At 40.9% G+C, this 21,748-nt stretch overlaps 2 protein-coding genes across 2 annotated transcripts in view; one reads left to right on the forward strand and one right to left on the reverse strand.

Moving 5' to 3' along the window:
- The first annotated feature begins 4,027 nt into the window (after nt 1-4,027).
- Nucleotides 4,028-5,131, forward strand: LOC139442543 (uncharacterized). Its single transcript, XM_071223363.1, has one exon. It carries the CDS (start codon nt 4,028-4,030, stop codon nt 5,129-5,131), a length of 1,104 nt encoding a protein of 367 aa, XP_071079464.1.
- A 9,646-nt stretch (nt 5,132-14,777) lies between these two features.
- Nucleotides 14,778-21,748, reverse strand: part of LOC139443299 (tRNA (32-2'-O)-methyltransferase regulator THADA-like) — a 50,129-nt gene continuing 43,158 nt past the window's right edge. Inside the window, exons 32-40 of the mRNA XM_071224275.1 lie at nt 21,559-21,665; nt 20,572-21,214; nt 19,798-19,860; nt 18,951-18,991; nt 18,355-18,427; nt 17,679-17,835; nt 16,652-16,768; nt 16,215-16,345; nt 14,778-15,414 (exon numbers count right to left, since the gene is read on the reverse strand). Of these exons, the coding sequence (XP_071080376.1) occupies nt 15,025-15,414; nt 16,215-16,345; nt 16,652-16,768; nt 17,679-17,835; nt 18,355-18,427; nt 18,951-18,991; nt 19,798-19,860; nt 20,572-21,214; nt 21,559-21,665 (1,722 nt within the window). The 3' untranslated portion in view covers nt 14,778-15,024. The remainder of the gene's footprint in view (nt 15,415-16,214; nt 16,346-16,651; nt 16,769-17,678; nt 17,836-18,354; nt 18,428-18,950; nt 18,992-19,797; nt 19,861-20,571; nt 21,215-21,558; nt 21,666-21,748) is intronic.

Below are 21,748 nucleotides of genomic sequence, written 5' to 3' on the forward strand. Positions count from 1 at the left end.
TGTTTGCGCGTGCCAAGTACGCTGTTTCAGCGTTGGGCAGATTTCTATCTTAAAGAGGCGTTGGATTGAATACACCAGAGGGTTCTTTTCTTCATATGAAATGTCTTGACATTAAACCTCCCTCCTCCCTCCTCCCTCCTCACTCCCTCACTCACTAACTCACTCTAATGTACCCTTGAAGATCCCAGTTTGAACTGGTCTCCACCAACGCATGCTTGCCGTAAAGGCGACTGACAGGAACGGGTGGTAAGGCTCGCTGACTTGGTTGATGAATGTCATCGTATCCCAACTGCCTAGATCGATGCTCATGACGCCGATCACTGGATTTTCTGGTCCAGACTCCATTATTTTCAAAACGCCGTCATATAACTGGTTTACTGCGGCGCTAAACAAACACTAGTCCTAATGGTAGACGCTTTCGTTAAATACTCACGAGCGTGTTGACAATTGGTGATTGAATGAGTTCCATTTCAATGGGATGCGAATGCAATCATTTCTTTCTACTGACACATTATAGAAACTCATTCTGTAATGAATTCGGAAATTACTGATTAGTCACCCAAAGGGTCCAAACCTCAATAAACACCTCTGATCGAAAGAGCTGATTTGACGGACGTATGATAGCGGAATTTTAAAGAAAATTACTTTTTCTCATTGTGGGTCCGTAGTTTAAAAATAAATGATATATTAAATGCAACAAAGTATGTGTGGCAATACATTTTGCTGCGCTCTCCGTTCAAAATTCCGTACATGTATAGCGCTGTTAACCTGGTTCTACATTGAAAACACTTTATGATTATCTACTAATTAATCCCCTCTGAACTGAGTTAATTGAATGCTACGGTGGATGTGAACGATTATCTAAATGATTCCCTCCATGAGACAGTCCATGCTTAAGATCACATTGTATTGGGTTGACCACTGAACTAATACTGGAACGAAAACGTTGTTATCATCACGAGCATTCGCCCAAACACACCTTGCAAGAGCCTGGTATCATAGCCACAGCCAGTGGGTTTCACGGGTTATTTTCCCACCTTTATTTTGATAATAACCGATTAATCGATCCACTTATCGATTGCTCGCTATCACCAACCCTCGACAACCCGTAGTCATTAACCCTTGCTGGGTTTCATTGCTTGTTCCCAGATCGTAAACATGGATGATAAATCAGTATTGGACTCGAGGGTCGCGTTATTGGGGCTATAAATAACACTTTCTTGTACTGCAATAAACAAATAAATAATATTCGAGTCAATTTATATTCATACAAACTGCTTATCATGTCAGGAAGGCTAAACACTGTTTACCCTTTTATTAATGTCCCAACGAGATGTAGGGAACATTTGTTATCTTCAGACGAGAAATGTAAAATGAAAGCATGCTGCTATGAGCGGCAACCACTTGGCTATTCACATAAATGCCACACTGGCTAAATAAAACGAAAACATAGACGATGGAATACTTTTTAAGATTTCAAGATGAAATGTCCGGTTGTGAAAAGGGTACCCGTGTGGCAGCAGAGTACTCTGCCTCCGACCACTAAAATCAGAAACGCTTGTTAGAATGTATGTGTTAGAACGTAGAGAAGGGGGGGGGGGGGGGGGGGGGGGGGAGAGAGAGAGAGAGAGAGAGAGAGAGAGAGACCCAAATAACACCCATGTGTCCAAAATGGTTTAAATATGTCCAGAGGTGTAATTTGTAAAAATGTTATTTGTGTCAAAATACTTCGAGCAAGATTCCATAGAAATTAGCATATACACCGACATTGCAATCATTTCAAATACCTATATGTGGTAATGGCTGGCATATAGACAATTGTAATGTTAAGAATCTGTGTACATACACGGCCAGAACAAAAACAAAAGATAACATGTCATACGAGGGTCGGTTAAGTGTTATTTTAACCTTGTTCAGTTGTGTAAACTCGTATCTAAGTAACCGATCTTGATGTGAGGGTCGGTGAAAGCTAGATAAGAAATTGATCCCACCCCTCTCTTAATTATACCTCCCCAGGGTCTAGTTGTCGTAACACGCTCATGTATGGCACACAATATCGCCTTGCGTTGAGAAAATCGACGATAGAGTCCAAGATTGTCTGTGACCTATAAGCATTATTCTTAAACGGCCCGTCTTCTTGAGCCAACACGAGTAAAGAGGGCGATTCTTTGGTTAAACCGCAGTTTAGCCCACCACAGAAAAGTCTTTGATATTGATAAGGACATCTTAACATTCACCAAATGTGCAACTGAATATATTCCATGAGTAATAAAAATCTTTTTAAAGGGTCAAATTGTAAGAAAATGGGTCATTTATTCAGTGTGCAATGTTATGTATACCTATGCTTGAACAGTGTTGGTGTGTTGGGTACTATTAAACTCACTAGGCCTATTACCTCACTGTCATTGAACAACCCTGGAACTAGTACTACTATATAATTACCCTTTACAAACTTTAATCTTATGTTGCAGTATATACCAGTACAGTTACGTATGATTCGTGTTAGTAAACCTTTGAAGATTCTAAAGTCACAAGCTGTACCTTTAACTGACAGAAAGATGTTTTTGCGAGATTCCAGAAAAGAAAGTTTGACCCCCCCCCCCCCCCCCCCCAAAAAAAAAGAAATAAAACGCATGTGTCGGCGTCGGGTAACCAACATGGAAAGTGTAACCCGACTCGTCTCGCTAATCATTTAAGAAAATGAGATTAGACGTGGGGTAGTCACTTACGTCAAATGTGTACTTGTCTTGAACTTTCGCCAATAGTTTTACTGGACCTCATTCAATCGTTCTTCACCAGAGTGATCTCCCTTCTTTCGTTGTCACTTTCGGAAAATCGCTACGCGTACCTTCTTCAGTTTGACATGAACTGTAAGTTTATCTATCACTTTGAGCTATCAAGGAACATTACGATCTATTTAGGAATGGTCTGTACACGTAAAGTTACTAACAGCCTAATACAGAAGCAATTGTATCGGACTCTTTCCCACCGAGGAGGTACAATCTGTTACTAACGATACACAGATAGCGTTGCTATGATGCCATTTTGGATGTATACCTGATTACCTGAGCCAGAATCATATTTGATTGTTTTCTAGATTGAACAAATTCATCTCCCCTGACTATTGTGTTCAGTCAGGACCGACAGTAGGTATGTACCTTAATGTACATGTTTGACCAGGATCAAATATCTGGACTTACACAAGAGTATTCGAATGTTCCAATGGACTGATTGAGCTCTCTATAAAAAAATAAAGATTGTGTTGAATTTTCTGATTTTCATTTTGTAAAGAATAAGTAATTTTATTCAGTCATGGATCCGTGCGCCAGAGTTCTGCTGAGGTCTTTCTTTGTAATATTTGAATTTAGAAAAATATTTTTCATCTTTTTTCTTGCAAAGAGTGAAAGCGATATCATATTACGCCCACCCTAAATTTATCAGAACGCATCGTCAGGCATTTCATATATTTCCACAGTATACCAGCTGTGTAAACTGATATGACTCCAGAATTAAGTGGTATGGCGAATGCATAGAGAAGGAGGACACCCTCAGTGCTTTAGACCAAAGACACTGTGATTTGACCAGAAATCCATGTGTCATCTTGAACCTCAAGTAATCGAAACAAAGAAAGATAGTTATCATTATCATTTATCCATTATCATTGTTAGAATTTGATAAACAAAAAACTCCAAAAGACTCCAACACAGCTCTTATACACCCTGGCCATAACACAAGTAACAGCATGGTTTTTTTCTGGCAACAAACTATCACAAATTACTTCATAGGGTATTGTTACGTTCAAAATGTTTGTGGTTCTGTATTCTGTGGTAATGTTAAAAGGTACTTGCACCCCAGTCCACCTGAAACTAAAATTATCTTTGATTTCATAATATCAATGAAGTATCATTTCTAAGGAAATTATTTACAGACATACGTTTCTGATCATTAAGCAGTAAAACGTAGTCACTATCACAGTAAAACAGTCTGTACTATTTTTTTAATATAATATATTTACATGTTTCAGAAGATGATGTTGCCTTCTTTGAGATTATCTCATTTGCTACTCTATCCTGATGTATGCCTGGATGACAGAGTTGAAATGTTTCTTGAGAAGCAGATTGGACGGTCTAAGGAACTGGACTTCTACAACCACTACAGGATGCTGAACTCTTCCTCTGTGAGGCCATCTGTGTCTGACTCTGCCCTAATCACTAATGGTCTGGGAGTTCATGAGAGTGTTGACATGTACATATCTGCTGCAAGACAACTGGATGAAATCAGGAGGAGGAAGTTTCCTTTTCTGACTGCTGAAAGTGTGGGGAAATCTTCACAAAACCCTAAGAAATCGTTTTCCGACTCTGATGTAAGTCAAGTCATTTCAGCAGAGAGCAGCATCAGCCTCCAGTCCAACTCAAGTGTGTGTGTGAACAGAGTACAAGAACGGGAGGACTTTGAGCCACAGCCCGGACCAAGTGGTTATGTGCCCGAGGCAGGAAGATTTAAGAACTTGAAGCCACAGTCTGATCCTAACTGTTCTGCATGTTCCAGCATGTCCTCTCTGTACAGCACAAAAAGTGAAGTGAATGTTTTCTTTGATGAATACATGGTCAATATGCATGATATCCATTCACACAACTGGGCTGAATTTGATGATGATGATGATGATGATGATGATGATGATCACTCAGCGTCTGCTGTGTCAAGTAAGGAATCTGTCCTATCAGCTGTGTCAAGTGTTTTGTCATTGCACACCGACTACAACCTTTGGAATGGGAATGAGGATGATGAGCTGGTTGGACCTCTTGGTGATGATGGATGGGCAGTTGGATCAGCGGAGGTCGTCATTGATATTGATGACACTCTCGAGTTTAACATGCAGTATCCTCCTCTTCAACCTGAGAGTGAGAGACAAGTTCCAGATATCCCCCACAGGACCCCCAGCGAGTGTATGTTGTGTGACAGGAAGAGGAAATACTATGATGAGCTGATGAGCGATGGTGATCATGCCAGCAAGAGACCACGGAAGTCTGTCAGTGACACAGCAGTTTCCAGTCCTCCTGAACAACCAGAGGCACCACAGCAGCCCAGGAGACAGATAAGAGCTGCTCGTCGCAGGTTGACCAGAAAATGAATAACAAGGAACTGAGAGTTTTGTTTGTGACTGTCTCGTGCTTTGTTGTAAACATTGTAAACATTGTAAACTGTTGTAGGTCTTCATCAATGTTCACTATATGGTGTCTGCATCCATTTATTGTCTAATGCTTGTAAACCACAGTAAGCCCACAATTTAGTCATAAACCACTCTGTGTTCATTAATGGTCAAATTGTAACCAAATCTTAAGGGTATTAAGTCAGCAGGTCAGTTACTCCCAGTGATATAAACGCTGAAGACCTGAGCCATGTAAAGACCACATGACCTCAAAATTGCCTTAGACTTCCCTGTAACTGTCTAGGTAACTCTTGAGCTGAACTGTGCCCAGTCTCTATGTAGCTTTCAGAGGACGTTAGACACCCCTATAAGTCTAGGTATCTCTAAAGCTGGTCTGCGCCACGACCACTCAAAGCCAAGTCCTGATAGACCTCATTGTAGGCATGGGTATCCCTTGTGCTGGTTCCCCTTGAGCCACATATCTGTGTCAGAACATACGTGGATTCAGAGTGGTGGCGGGGAAAGGGTGCGAGTGTTCACCATACAATCATTTATTCATTTGGAAGGTTTTCACATATGTACCGACTAAAACCAAAGGGCATGGAAAAACCAGCCTCTATGATTTGGCTTTAGTAGACTGATATTTTTCCCCGTTCTGTACAGTTATGTTTTAATTCCGTTAAAGTACATGTTAATTTGTACTCTCAAAATTCAACCATTTTCAAAAAAACAAACGTATCTGCACTCTTGCAATATGTTGGTTATCACTTAGACAGGAACCAGCTACAGGAAGATGATTATAAAATGATTTTAATCTTACCAAAGAAATGTCCTTTTGAAAATGTACTAAATTTCATTGACTAGTAAGATCATGGGTTCAGGCATGTCCTGGTAAGCATTTCAAAAGAAATCAGGGGTGTATGGCTTTCCAGCTCAGAAATAGTTAGGATTTGTGCCATGGTTCTTTGAATGGAAACAAATATATTTTTGTGGTATATTTACGTTGTATGTTTGAGTTACCAAAAATACAACCTGAGACAATGCGCTGAAAGATCAGCTTTGTTTATATATATTTATAATCAATACATAGAATTAAACGTTTGCAATATAAATTGTTTTCTGTGTAAAACAGCAAAGTGCAATTTATCTTATCTTCAAGGAAACCATTTTTTCAAGGGAAGGTGATCAGTACCAATTGACATTGTTAGCTGTGTAATAAACTGTTTTGCACTTAATCCCTTATTGCTTATTTATTGATATATCAATTTTACGAACCTACAAAAATACCCGATCTTTTTGTATTTATTCAGTCAAAATTGAGTGACGGACGTTGGTTCCAATATGTGCCAATCACAAAGTTTCCTGTAACATATAATGTCCATACACACGTCTCATGTTTCCAAGGTATGCCTAGTGGTTTTCCATCACAATTGCATTTGGGGGTCGCTAACTGAAATAAATCACTGTCGTAAAAAGCCTTGTTACTTCCAATGTTGCACCTCGGTATCAATCCAATGTAAATCCTACTTTGGGCAGGTTTATGTGATTCATCTTTCACTGCATTCTTCGAACTTGATTGGGTGTATTTGTGCGATCTGTTCTCCAACCGAAAACACATATATTAAATTGCATCTTGACCATATCTAAATGTTTTTTTTTTATCGGTATTAGATTAAAGAAAGTCCTGAAGATTCGGGGGGTGGGGGGGGGGTGGTAAATTTGAAATATGTCAATAAATTCGACAAAACTTATACACATGACTGAAGACTTTTCGAGAAATATGTAAACTTCATGGAGTCAACTGGGTATATAATGTAACAAAGGATATATGGAATTGAATTATTTGTTCTGTTGTGGCACACTTAGCAATAATCCCGCTATCCTACGGCAAACCGTAAATAACCCATAAGCCTTGTCAATGACCTCCAGTACATTTAGTTGTCTATCGAGACAAGTGTGCATGAGGCACCAGGAAGTGTTCTGACCCAGAAAGCACACGTACGGGGATGTGAGTGAGTGAGTCCGTGTTTGTTGTTTACAGCCCCATCATCACTATTCCCGCTATATCAAGGAAAACCCGGTCCATTAAGTCTATTCGTACGACAAGGGGATGGGGGACTATTCCCATTCAGAATCCCTTGGGACGAAGATGAGTGAGTGAGTTGGGTTTAACGCCGCTTTTAACACTATTCCAGTTATATCACGGCGTGTCAGCTTAATGTAGGAGGAAAGCCCGAAGTGATGCAGGTCTCAGACGTTTACCACTTCGGTGAAATCCACGAGCACGGGTATGGTGCTGACAAACCTAGAAACATACTTGGGGCGAACCGGGATTCGAACCCACAATCAGATTTCTGGCGTGCAACTCTGCACAGCGAATCGCGGCGCCTTAGACGACAAGGCCACCCCTTGCCAAACTGCCCAATAGTTAAGGTATCATAAGGACTAGTAGAAATTTGCCATTTGTAAGGGTTTTGCTATATATTATCATTATAAGGACTAGAGGACCAAAAATGTTAGTTTCTACCGCTGTCAAGGCAGTTATTTTTGTCAACAACCAAGGGTGGTAACTCTAATCCATACTTCCAGGCCACTATAGTATATTTTAAATGCGCTTTAACCATTTGCTGCCACTGACAATCACTACAAAGAAATCTACTACAGTCTCTACTGCCACGTAATACTGCAGTAATTTAAACATAATATTTGTAGAAACATGTTCTTTGTGACAGCTTTGGTTAGTTCGCTCAACACGTTTTGGTTTACAACTATTTAAATGCCGTTGTAAAACAAAACCAAGTGTCCAGGGAACCCGGCCTTTTAAGCTTGACGAGTGAACATGGTAACCACAGTGCTACCCAATAACACCTCATTTTGCTGTACTATAGTTTTTGCCTTCGCCATATAGCTGTCATAGTGCTGAGTGCGGCTTCAAACAAATAAAACTTATTGTACTATGCTTATCAGTTTAATGAACAATCTCCAAAACGCACCCAGTACGTTTCCCGCCCCAATTATACCTCGCCCGTGTCTGCTATGCGTGGGGTGGGCTTGCTCCTGATCAGAATCAGAAAGTATGGCTCTTTGTTTGTAATCCGCGCAATCGATTTCTACTTTAACCTGAACAACGACCAATAATGGTGACATGTCAATACTAGTAGCAGAGCCTTGATCCCAAGGGTTTAAACACTTGATAAGATTACATGGCAAAGGTGCAAATGCTTGTTAGGCGTAGAGGGAAATCGGCCTACTCATACGATGACCGGAACCGTCGCAGGAACACACGCGACGTTAAGTGATGGAAAACAATTTGCTCAAGCGCTGTTTCGGAAATACACCAATAAGCTACTCACCATGACATAAACAAGGCAAAAAGTGAGCAGGTCTCATAATACCCCCGACCTCGACTCAACTTCAGCTGGAGAACATTTTTAATACTGGCTATATATTGATGCCTTTTAGTAAAGTTTGAGTCGGTGTCTCTTAAAAAGCACAATATTATAACATAGCAATGGCATGTTTCAAGGATGCAGCATCGGCAAGCTTTGCCGGATGTGGAATACTTGACTATGTTGACATAAAAAATAGCAATAGTTTCATAGAAAATCCACTTTCCGAAATCAAACTTTGCACTGCATCTCTCCTATTGGTATAGAAACTGTAGCCCCAATTGGAAAAGAATCCATGGAGTAGTTTTTAAGTTATAGGTCGCACAAATGTTTAAAAAAAAGTAGAAAAAGATATTCTAAGTTCAAAACATATAAAAATTCATATTGTCTCCGAAGATCCACATATCAAAATCAAACTTTGCACTGTACCTCTACTATTAGTATGGAAACTGTTCCCTAAATTTGAAAAGAATGCATGCAATAGTTGTCAAGTCATGGATCGCACAACATTCTAAATAAAAAATACCAAGTTAAAAATAAAGCACAGCTATATTTTTTCAGAAATCCAAATATTGAAATGAAACTTCGCACTTCGCTTCTACTATCGATATTGAAAGCGTTAACCAGGTTTGAAATGAATCTATGCTGTAGTTTCAAGTTATAGGCCACACGAAAAGGACGGACGGACGGACGGAATTCATTGGTATAACTATATACCTCCGCCCATTTTAGGTCTGGGTATAATAAACACAAAGCGACACAAGCGATTTCATAACTTTTAAATCATTAAGGGGACCGTCTAAGGTGCCGGTACTTGCTGTGCAGAGTTCTGTCCCTTAGTCATGCAATGATCCTTTGATCGTTGGTTCGAATCCGAGAGTCGCACGATATTTTTACTCTTGGTTTGTCAGCACGACGCCCATTCCATTAAGCGGTAAACGTCTGCAAACTGCAACACTTCGGGCTGACCTCCAACAGTTTGTGACACGCTCTAATCTAAAGGAACAACTGTTCAAATCGGTGCAAACTCAATAAACAGTTGTGTGTTTCTATAATAAACTATGCAACAACAACAAAAAGTTTATTTTACAAGTCTAAATCTTATGTGTTAAAAGCAACTCTTTTGCAAAAATATATCTGGTGTTCCGGAGTGAAGTATTTGGATCATATATGTTTATCTGAGGTACTTTGACACACCATTGCAGCTTGGGGGTCACTGGGTGAGTGAGTTTTGTTTGTTTGTTTGTTTGTTTGTTGTTTGATGCCATAATATTCCAGCTGACGGCGGTCTGTAAATAGTGGAGTCTGGTCCAGACAATCCAGTGATCGATATCATGAGCATCTATCCCCACAAATGGGATACGATGACATGCATCAACCAAGTCAGCCAGCCTGACCACCCGATCCCGTTAGTCGGCTCTTACGACAAGCGGGTGAGTGAATTTGGTTAACGCCGCTTTAAACAGTTTTCCAGTTATATCACGGCGTAACAGCTTTATGGAGGAGGAAAGCCCGATGTGATGCAGGTCTCAAACGTGTACCACTTTGGTGTAACCCACTAGCGTTGTTATGGTGCTGACAAACCTGAGAAACCTAATCTAGGCGAACCAATGTTTGCAGGAACGCAACGCCGGGCCAACCATTGTGTTATTGAATGTTAAATTATATGAAAGCACGCAATCTGGTTAGTTTCACGTAGGGATGGTTGGTTAGTTGGTTGGTTGGTTTGTTGTTTAACGCCGCACTCAAATATTTCCAGCTATATGACGGTGGTCTGTAAATAATCGAGTCTGGACCAGACAATCCAGTGATCGACATCATGAGCATCGATCCACGCAATTGGGATCGATGACATGCATCAAACCAAGTCAGCGAGCCTGACCACCCAATCCCGTCAGTCGCCTCTTACGACAAGCATAGTCGCCTTTTACGGCAAGCATGAGTTGCTGAAGTCCTATTCTATCCGGATCTTCACGGGCCTGGTATGTTGTGTTCAAATACATCTTCAGTATCGTGGTGGCTTATATACCAAACGAAGTATGTGTATCAGAATCTTATAACCTATCACAGCTGACAAAATTGACAAAAACGAATATAAAATATACACAAAGACATTCCTTAAATGGCCGTGGACCGGTACTGTCTGTGGCTTGACAAGCAGGGTTTATAGCAAACTCGGCCACAAAATGAATTGCCCAATTTGTGGACGGGTCCGTCATCTATCACGACGAGTTGACTAGTGTTTATATTACAGGCGGAAAAGTTAACACGTTCTTTAGACTTTTATTTGAATTCACGTCAGGAACTGTGTGACAGTATTAATGTAAATAATCTTCACATGGCAAAGTTAGGAAAGTAAGGATTGTGCATTGCGAGCCCTACACTTAGGAGTTTTGCCATCGTTCAATACACCTGCCTTTATATTTAAAAGAAGCCCTTATTATGATCAGGAGAGCTTTTCCAACACCACATTGTCAGTTCAATTTGGCCGCGTCACATCAAAATACAAAGATGGCAGTGTTGTTACCCTGTCAGGCGCTCCGCATTAAGGGGTACAACAAGTACAGGTTCCACTGGACAACGTCACACATCGTCAGTATACGGTTTCTGAGTGGGGGGTCCATGTTAGACTTGGACATGGTATCTCAATGGGCTAGCAATATAAAACGACATTAGTCTGCCCACACGCGCACATACACACACGCACGCACGCACACACACATGTCAATAGACAAGAGCAAGAATCTTTAACGCTACGTTAAACTTCATTTCACTATAACCTCAATGCAAGTTGGTCAAACCTTGTCTTCAGCGGTTGAGAGAATAAAGTGTAAAACAGTACAGTTACCCCAACTTACTGTATACATGTACTTGTGTGACTGGCAATATACGGGTGGGCATCTCTACGCTCCAAATGGTGTTGAATGGATATTGATGACGACGTGTTACGTTTTCGAGTGGAATCAGTTTAGGAATATATGCAGCAATGTTTCAGAGACTATATACAAGGACGCTTGATAGATCTACATTTACCGTCCATGACATATGTAACCCGGACGACATTGGAATTTTATGGTAATAAAAGAAATTGTCCCCAGAAATGCTTAAAAATAACTGTGGTTGTGACTGTTGAAAAAAAATTGTCCGCAACAAAATACACAGTTGCATGCTGCCTTTTTGTAAAACAATATTTAGGCTCATAGTTTGCTCACGGTTTTGCAGATGTAGGGGGGAAAAAGCTGGTCTATCCATACTAAACCCCATCAAGAAGGCCTGTAAAATTGGATCTGGGCCAGACAAACCAGTGGTCACTACGAGCAGCATCCCACGCCATCTGGTACGATGACACCAGTCAGCCATGTCACCCGAGCATGACCACCCAATCCACTAAGTTAGTTCGTACAACAAACACTGGTTGCTGGGAAAATATTCTACCCAAGCTGCCACAAGTCACCTACGACTGCATCTCATTCAGTGGCAAACAATAAATCTGTCCTCAACTTGATATTTGCAATGAGACTGCTGTGTGCATGTAGGCTCAAACCACTACTCCACATGGGCCGTGACAAAGCAGGTAATCCCGTATGACCTATGTTCACAACTCTCTATCTACTACTCCACATGAGCCGTGACAAAGCAGGCAATCACGTATGACCTATGTTCACAACTCTCTATCTACTACTCCACATGAGCCGTGACAAAGCAGGCAATCACGTATGACCTATGTTCACAACTCTCTATCCACTACTCCACATGAGCCGTGACAAAGCAGGCAATCACGTATGACCTATGTTCACAACTCTCTATCCACTACTCCACATGAGCCGTGACAAAGCAGGCAATCACGTATGACCTATGTTCACAACTCTCTATCCACTACTCCACATGAGCCATGACAAAGCAGGTAATCAAGTATGACCTATGTTCACAACTCTCTATCCACTACTCCACATGGGCCGTGACAAAGCTGGCAATCACGTATGACGTATGTTCACAACACTCTATCCACTACTCCACATGAGCCGTGACAAAGCAGGCAATCACGTATGACCTATGTTCACAACTCTCTATCCACTACTCCACATGTGCCATGACAAAGCAGGTAATCCCGTATGACCTATGTTCACAACTCTCTATCCACTACTCCACATGTGCCATGACAAAGCTGGCAATCACGTATGACCTATGTTCACAACTCTCTATCCACTACTCCAAATGGGCCGTGACAAAGCAGGCAATCACGTATGACCTATGTTCACAACGCTCTATCCACTACTCCACATGAGCCATGACACAGCAGGTAATCATGTATGACCTATGTTCACAACGCTCTATCCACTACTCCACATGAGCCGTGACAAAGCAGGTAATCATGTATGACCTATGTTCACAACGCTCTAACCACTACTCCACATGAGCCATGACAAAGCAGGCAATCACGTATGACCTATGTTCACAACGCTCTATCCACTACTCCACATGAGCCATGACACAGCAGGTAATCATGTATGACCTATGTTCACAACGCTCTAACCACTACTCCACATGAGCCATGACAAAGCAGGTAATCACGTATGACCTATGTTCACAAGCTCTAACCACTACTCCACATGAGCCATGACACAGCAGGTAATCATGTATGACCTATGTTCACAAGCTCTATTCACTACTCCACATGAGCCATGACACAGCAGGTAATCATGTATGACCTATGTTCACAACGCTGTATCCACTACTCCACATGTGCCATGACAAAGCTGGCAATCACGTATGACCTATGTTCACAACTCTCTATCCACTACTCCAAATGGGCCGTGACAAAGCAGGTAATCACGTATGACCTATGTTCACAACGCTCTATCCACTACTCCACATGGGCCGTGACAAAGCAGGTAATCACGTATGACCTATGTTCACAACGCTCTATCCACTACTCCACATGGGCTGTGACAAAGCAGGTAATCACGTATGACCTATGTTCACAAGCTCTATCCACTACTCCACATGGGCCGTGACAAAGCAGGTAATCACGTATGACCTATGTTCACAAGCTCTATCCACTACTCCACATGGGCCGTGACAAAGCAGGTAATCACGTATGACCTATGTTCACAAGCTCTATCCACTACCACATGGGCCATGACAAAGCAGGCAATCACATATGACCTATGTTCACAACACTCTATCCACTACTCCAAATGGGCCGTGACAAAGCAGGTAATCATGTATGACCTATGTTCACAACGCTCTATCCACTACTCCACATGGGCTGTGACAAAGCAGGTAATCACGTATGACCTATGTTCACAAGCTCTATCCACTACTCCACATGGGCCGTGACAAAGCAGGTAATCACGTATGACCTATGTTCACAAGCTCTATCCACTACTCCACATGGGCCGTGACAAAGCAGGTAATCACGTATGACCTATGTTCACAAGCTCTATCCACTACCACATGGGCCATGACAAAGCAGGCAATCACATATAAACTATGTTAACAGTCAACTGTTCCTAACACTGTGATGAAAGTGGGAGCATACACAAATGTAAGGAAGAGAATTTATGGATGTCAACTTCTTTATTATGAGGAACACAACGTTTCGGAGAAGCAGTACTAAACCCACAAAATAAACTAGAAAACTTCAAGGCCTTAGGCGTATTCTTAATCAAAACGGAACTAATAAAACGCATCTAAAAACAACGTAATCTACCAAATCAAAATTACATAAACAAACAAACATCCACCATACCCAGCTCCCATAGTTCTCCTCCCCAATCCCATCGGCATCTATTCCAAATCTCAAAATTCCCAAATTCTATATAAGCAACCCCTAAACTCCCCTCTTGGGTTGCACATACCACTTTCGCCCCTTTCGGAAACACATTAAATGGCCTGGCCGGGCCCTTGTGCGAAATACGCATCAGTCGGAAAGCGCACGTTAAATCTCCAAAGTAAGTAAGTAAGTACGTTTCGGAGTATATACTTACTCCTTCATCAGCTGAATGATGATGATAAAGAAATTGAAATACATAAATTCTCTTCCTTATGTCTGTCACTTCTAAATGCCTTCCAAAGACTTGATACACAAATGTGTCTGTGTGCACATGCATGCATACGTGTATGCATTTACCTGTGTCTACCTGTGTCTACCTGTGGTCACATCATGTGTCACTACATGAAGTTACAAGACTGATACAAACAACACATTTACCTGCAGGTATATAGTATTTTATTATTCTAGTTTTATTAAAAGATAAGCATAAAATAACAGACACATGCATCCCATTAATATTGTGACAGATAACAGTATTGCAAGCACGGTCTTTCGAATCTTACCCCAACACATACCTTTAATTCATATATGAACAGAGCAAGTCTAAAAACCTTTAGAATATGATGACTTTCTTTTGTATTTCTGTAAAGATTTATTAAAAGAATAAATAACACAGATCCCCACCCCTCTGATTCCTATGCATTACATGACTACCTTAGCCTATAATTCTGATATTTATTTTCAAATTTTTCATTAATTAAGGAATGTAGTTCATCACAAAAAGCTTGTATGGGGAAACTGTCAGACAGCTTCTTGACACTTCGGAGCAGTGAAGCTGATCTGTACACAGTCTCATACTGGTGTTGATAATCGCCTGTCTCAACAAATAATGTCTTCCTGTCCACTTGCTTCATTGGTGAAAGCTTTTTTATCTGATTCTGTAAGGCAGTGGAAAAAATCGGCAACAAATCTTGAGTGTCATCATCAGTTGTCTCCCTTGTGAGCAGACGGTCTAGGTGGCCACAACACAGGTCAACCAACAAGATGTCCTCTCGGTATGAATTCATCTCTCCCTTGTCAAACAGACGGACACCCTCACTCTGTGCATATTGGAGAGACAAAATTCAAAATTTCACACATCTCACATTTGTGAAATAAACAAAGACCAATAATATATAAACTGCAAAATATATAGATCTAAAACAAAAATGTAAAACTTCTGTCTATAAACCCTGCTTTGAAATGATTAAATCCATAACCCCTCGCGATAAGTTTTAAAAAATGTTTTATTTCGATTCACTGATGCATTCCAAAATGAAACTGAATGGGGCACTATATTCGGAAATTATACAACCATTTCACAAATTGTTTTTATCGGTATCTGCACATCTAATGATGATCCAAAATGTGGTACTGTTTGACATTTTGGTTATATCATATGAAGTAGATTATGTTTGTTTGTTGTTTAACGCCGCACTCAGCAATATTCCAGCTATATGACGGCGGTCTGTAAATAATAGAGTCTGGATCAGACAATCCAGTGATTGATCATGAGCATCGATCCACACAATTGGGATCGATGACATGCATCAACCAAATAAGCGAGGCTGACCACCCGATACCGTTAGTCGCCTCTTACGACAAGCATAGTCGCCTTTTACGTCAAGCATGGGTTGCTGAAGACCTATTCTACCACGGATCTACACAGGTCAGTAGATTATGTACACCAGGTATTGCTGTAAAATAACATCAACAAGCAGCTCGGGAAAACATATCAGCTTTGACGCCTTTCTATACCTGTGATTATTAAAAAGAGGAATAAAATTAAGAAATTATTCCCATCAACACTTGTGGCTTCAGTGTATCATTTAAGGCAAGTATGACTTCGCTGTTCCATCACCTGTTCTTCCTCCCTACTCTCTGTGATCCATCTTGTCAATGCCGCCACGCATCCAACAACGTCCCGTGCACCGTGGTGGTCACTCAGCTGGGTCATCAGCCTCTCCAACACCAAGGTCGGCTGTAGGTCATCTGAATATCAAGTAGATGCACTGTAGATGATTTTAAAACAGACAACTTATCCAATAGGTCTTATCTAGTCCTTTATTTCTACACAGGTATAAAACTAAGCCAGGATTCTGTTTCCGGATCCAACAGCTGTTATGACATTATATATCCCTTGGACCATGTTGATTGTTGCTTTCACCAAGATTCCAGCCATATCAAGGCAGGAACACACCAGTAATGGGATTCACACGTCGGGAATCAAACCCAGGTCTTTAACCCCAAGGCAACCTCATCGACCTTTGACCATTTTGAGAGAGAGACGTGTCTTACTATACACTTTTGTGGTGTCCAGGGCTGGGAGAACCAAGGCTGCTGTTTCCTTCACATCCAGATCATCCTCTTGTAGAAGGTCAATGGCAACCTCCCACATGTCAAAGGTAAGCTGACCTGAGAACAAAATTAACATGCAAACACTTACAACTTCTTTGTAAATATTACTGGAAAACTTTCTCACCTTATCCTAGTGAGGCCTAAAATAGACTCTAAACCCAAACTGTGTTATCAACACCAAATTCCCATAAGAATATTCCTCATATCAACTGACACAAAATCCTGATGATGAAGGACTGAATGTTGTATATTTTGTTTGATGATCTGTCAACATTAAAACTGTGTAGAATTGAATTTTAGCAAGGTAAAGAAGTGGTTGATGATCTGCATAGGCAGATCCAAAGGGGGGGTCCGGACCCCCCCTTCGGAAAACCAAATGTAGTAGTATGTTCTAGGCAGTAAAACTGACCGAGAGAGAATATTGATATTTTGGACCTCTCACTCTGTAAATGCTGGACTCTCTACTTGATTCGCACCAGGGTAGAGAGAGACACAGAGAGCCAGGCCACACACTGTGAGACTCGAATCCTCCTTTAGTAGGCTCTTTGTCATGGGGTACATGAACCTTTTTGCCCCAGAAAATACAGATCCCATTGCCAAGTACACTGAATATACCAAACTTGCACTTTTGCACAGTGAATGCTGTGCTATACAAATGCATATTTTATTATTATTATTATTATTTTTATTATTATTATTATGTGTGAAGATCCGTGATAGGCCTTGAGGAACCCATGCTTGTCGTAAGAGTCGACCATGCTTGTTGTAAGAGGCGATTAACGGGATCGGGTGGTCAGGCTCGCTGACTTGGTTGGTGCATGTCATCGTATCCCAACTGAGTGAATCGATGCTCATGACACATGATTGGTCCAGACTCGATTATTTACATACCGCCATCAGATAGCTGGAATATTGCTAAGTGTGGCACTAAACAACAAACAAACAAACCGTAGGAGATGCTACTTACACAAGAGACTTTGAGGATCCAGCAACAGAACGGCAGCATGCTGCTGAAGCAGAGATGCACAGCAGAGCTGGAGGTCCGCACTCTGTCCCGTCTGACTGCACTCCTGGAACACCCTGCACCACTCCTCCATCACTGCAGCAACATCAGCAGCCTTGGACTGCAACAACACACTCAAGATGAACAAACATTCAGGACACTCATCCACTCATTTAGGACACTAGGACACTTTGAGGAAGGCTAAACACAGATGCCTTTACTTCCTAGTCCTGGGTGGGAATGGGTGGTCAGGCTCACTGACTCTGTTGATGCATGTCATCACATCCCAATTGTGTAGATCGATACTCATGATGTCAACCACAGGATTGTCTGGACCAGACTGGATTATTTACAGACAGTCATCATATAGCTGGAATATTGCTGATGTAGCGGCCATAATATTTCCGAGTCACGTGATGGGATTCGAACCACGGACCTTCTGATCAGAGGTCGGACGCCTTGTCCATATGACCAAAGAGGTTAACCCCGTCAGCAAGCGGACAAGGTAAGGATGTCATCTGTGGGACGACTCCACACCCTGTTACACTGAGTGCGGCGTTAAATGACAAACAAACTCCCTAAGACAATAACGTTATGTCTTCTCAACCATCTTCGATGTAAAAATCTATAGAAATCTCACCTGGGCCACAAGGTTGTACATCATCGGCAGGAAGACACCAGAGAACTGTAACATGGCCGCCTTCACTTCCACTCTGAAGTAGAGGAAAACAGGGAATAAAACAGTCTTAAGTCTACATAGGATATTGTTGAACATGAACATAATGGTGTTGTAGGTTTATCGCAAGAGGAAAACAGTTTGATGTTTCATCAGGCCATACTCCCATTGTGATAGACCTACAACAAATTTATCTTGCCGCCATGATTGACTGAGTTTGAGATGCAAAGAGTTTGTTTGTCACCATATTGCCAGACAACCATTTGTATATGCGTAGACTCTCTGCATCACGTGCATCTAAAGTCAATGTAAACATACATATATGCAAGACTGTTTCAAGGTAAGGAGCTTCAACTGTAGAGATTACAGGTTTCAGCAAAATGTCTGTTGCCATGACAGCAGGGTATATTTGTTTTCATATGTACATTATTTATATTTAGGTTTATATGGATGGATGGTTTATATCCCTGTTTCCTCGATCCAATCATTCCATGTAAGTGACATCGACAATGTTACCATGGTTACACGACTCTTACGTGTCTGAATAAACATCATATTACCTTACTTCCAACTTCATCTTTTTCACTATCAGCTCAAATGTCTGGAACAGAAATGCAAATTTAACACTTTCTTCCTTAATTACCTCATTAAAACAACAACTTCTATATGCATGAATGAATGGCATACTTGTGTGAATACCTAAACAAAGAATACCTATTATGTATGTTTGTATGTATGTATTTACATATGATGTACTCGTTCCCTTATATGTAACGTTGCCACATGTACATGTAAAAAACGTTAAACAAAATATAACAAAAACATATATGTGTGACACTTTATGTACCTCATGTTTTTGTAATGTAGGGATGTCAATTTACTCAGCCTGGTAGTCTTCATTAGTCCTACAGTCTAGCCTCCATTGATTCAGTGAGTGAGTATGGTTTTATGCTGCTTTTAGCAAATATTCCAGCAGGGGACTCAAGAAATGGGCTTCACACATTGTGCCCATGTGGAGAATTGAACACGGTTCTTCGGCACGACGAGCGAATGCTTTGACCACTAGACTACCCCACAGCCCCTCTCCACTGATTGAAATGAAATCACATTCGCACCAGGTTTTCATAAAAACCCACTGACTCTCCCTACTTTTGGACGATTGTCGGCCTGGCGTGAATGAACATACTTTTCAAATTTTATGATTCAGTGCCGTGACATTGACTGTAATTTTTTAAAGTCACATTTTTCTTGCATATATGACCATGACCATTGCTAAAATGTACACAGTCAACAACACTCAAACCAATACGTAGCTCCACAGATCCTCTCAAACTCAATCACGTGTCAAGTGTTACCAACTTCAGTGACTGAAACCAATCAAAACAGCTGAAACAATGGACCCTTTACCTTGACATCAGTTGTCTTGGCAGTTGTGTCGAACGATGAGCTGACGTACAAGACTTCATACACCTGAATACAAAGGAACAAAATATTCATACCCTACACCAACAGGAATCGATGATCACAGTCTCTGAAATATTACTTCATTATCAGTAGAGGTGACTATTTGTCTGGAAATCACTATTGCGATAACTATTGATATTGAAAGAAACTATTGCGATAACTATAGACAATGAAAGCAACTATTGTGATAAATATCGATAGTTTTCAGTGTATCATTTGAGATGGATTTTAGAGTTGAAATAAACCTTTGAACTGAAAGTTTCCTTTGAATGTGATAACCATAACAACAAATAAAGAGTAAAGTTTGAGATATGACTGATTTGTTTTTTCTTTACCCTAATAATTAAAGAAAATAAACTTCCACATTACCATGTGCAAATTACTACCACTCATGATCAAAAGAAAAACAAATTTGAACAGCATTGCATGTATTTTATTGATATGGTAAATACAATTGAAACTATCGATATTCCTAACTGAAATCGATACTATTGACTTTAAGTGCTTACCATGCTTACCAATAGCAATATATCGATATTTCAATTTATCGTGACACCCCTATTTATCATTGTCATTCTTCTTAAAGTTGATTGATAATATGATTGCTAATCACCATTTGGGGTGTCATGAGACAATCACCTTGGTCACAGGTAACAAGTATGGTGCACTGGGGACTTTAGCATGGAAAAATATATTCAACATGATATCAACACTTACCATCGCGAGACACTCATGATGCCACTCGGACACCAACGCTATGTCCAGCAACTTCCTGTATATCGCCTCCGATCTTTGGAGTCTCTTTAATGTGTCTGATGTCATCCCTGCACACCCTCCTTCCCTGTCCTCGTCACTGTGAATACCCCTCCGGCCAGACACTTGGCTGAAAGCCCTGCACAATTGCCTTAGCACGGATAGCCGAACTTCATACATATCAGATCCAAGAAGATTGATAACCACATTCTCTTGACAATGTGATCCTGAATACATATCCACTTCAGATTGACCTTCACCTTGACCTTTCACACCTTGACACATTTGACCTTCACCTTTCTGACCTTGGCCTCCATATGTCATCACACGACACTCCATGTTTTTGTTGTCCGTCTGCCATGTCTGACTGTCAGTATCATGGTAATGTTTCAGACACAGGTGAGTAAGAGTTGTGGTGAATTCCGACAGAGCAGGGATGTGACTAGAATACTGACATTTCTCTAACAGTTCCTGTTTTAATACTAGCTGAACTTGGTCCAGGAGTTTATGTGTGCTGTGCTCTATTTTATCTGTGTTTTGGCCAATATCAAGAAGGTGGTCACAAATCTCCAGTGCAACTGTCCTGGTGACGACACAGTTGTTAGCCCTGTAATAACATCAATAGTTTAAAGCTGCAAGATTGGCATTCAGTCAGCATGGTCAGATGTGCTAAAAATTATTTAAATTATTCATTTTTCCCCATCACCCCATCCTTGATGGATCTTGATAGTTAGCTTTCCACCCATTAGGTTAGTCATTAAAAAGAAATAGTGTGGTGTTTACCATCAAGGTTAGAGTGGTGGTTACAACTGAGGTTAGCGTGGTGTTTACAAATGAGGTTGGTGTGATCTTTACCACTGAGGTTGGTGTGGTGTTTACCATCGATGTTAGTGTGATCTTTACCACTGAGGTTGGTGTGGAGTTTACCATCGATGTTAGAATGGTGTTTACCTGGTGATCAGCCATGACACATCCAGCCAGCGTGGCAGCATGGCTGCCATAATGTCCTCCCTTGCGGCTGAGTTCATGTTCGGGACCAGAACCAACAGATGCTCCATCTGCAGTTGAGAAATAAAACTTCTGAAAACAGCTATTCAGCAAATATTGGACATTAATCACTTTGGTGAATCCCATGAGAAGG

Source organism: Haliotis cracherodii, unplaced genomic scaffold, assembly GCF_022045235.1.
Source record: "Haliotis cracherodii isolate W230 unplaced genomic scaffold, xgHalCrac1.p SCAF_5, whole genome shotgun sequence".
NCBI classification, from domain to species: domain Eukaryota; kingdom Metazoa; phylum Mollusca; class Gastropoda; order Lepetellida; family Haliotidae; genus Haliotis; species Haliotis cracherodii.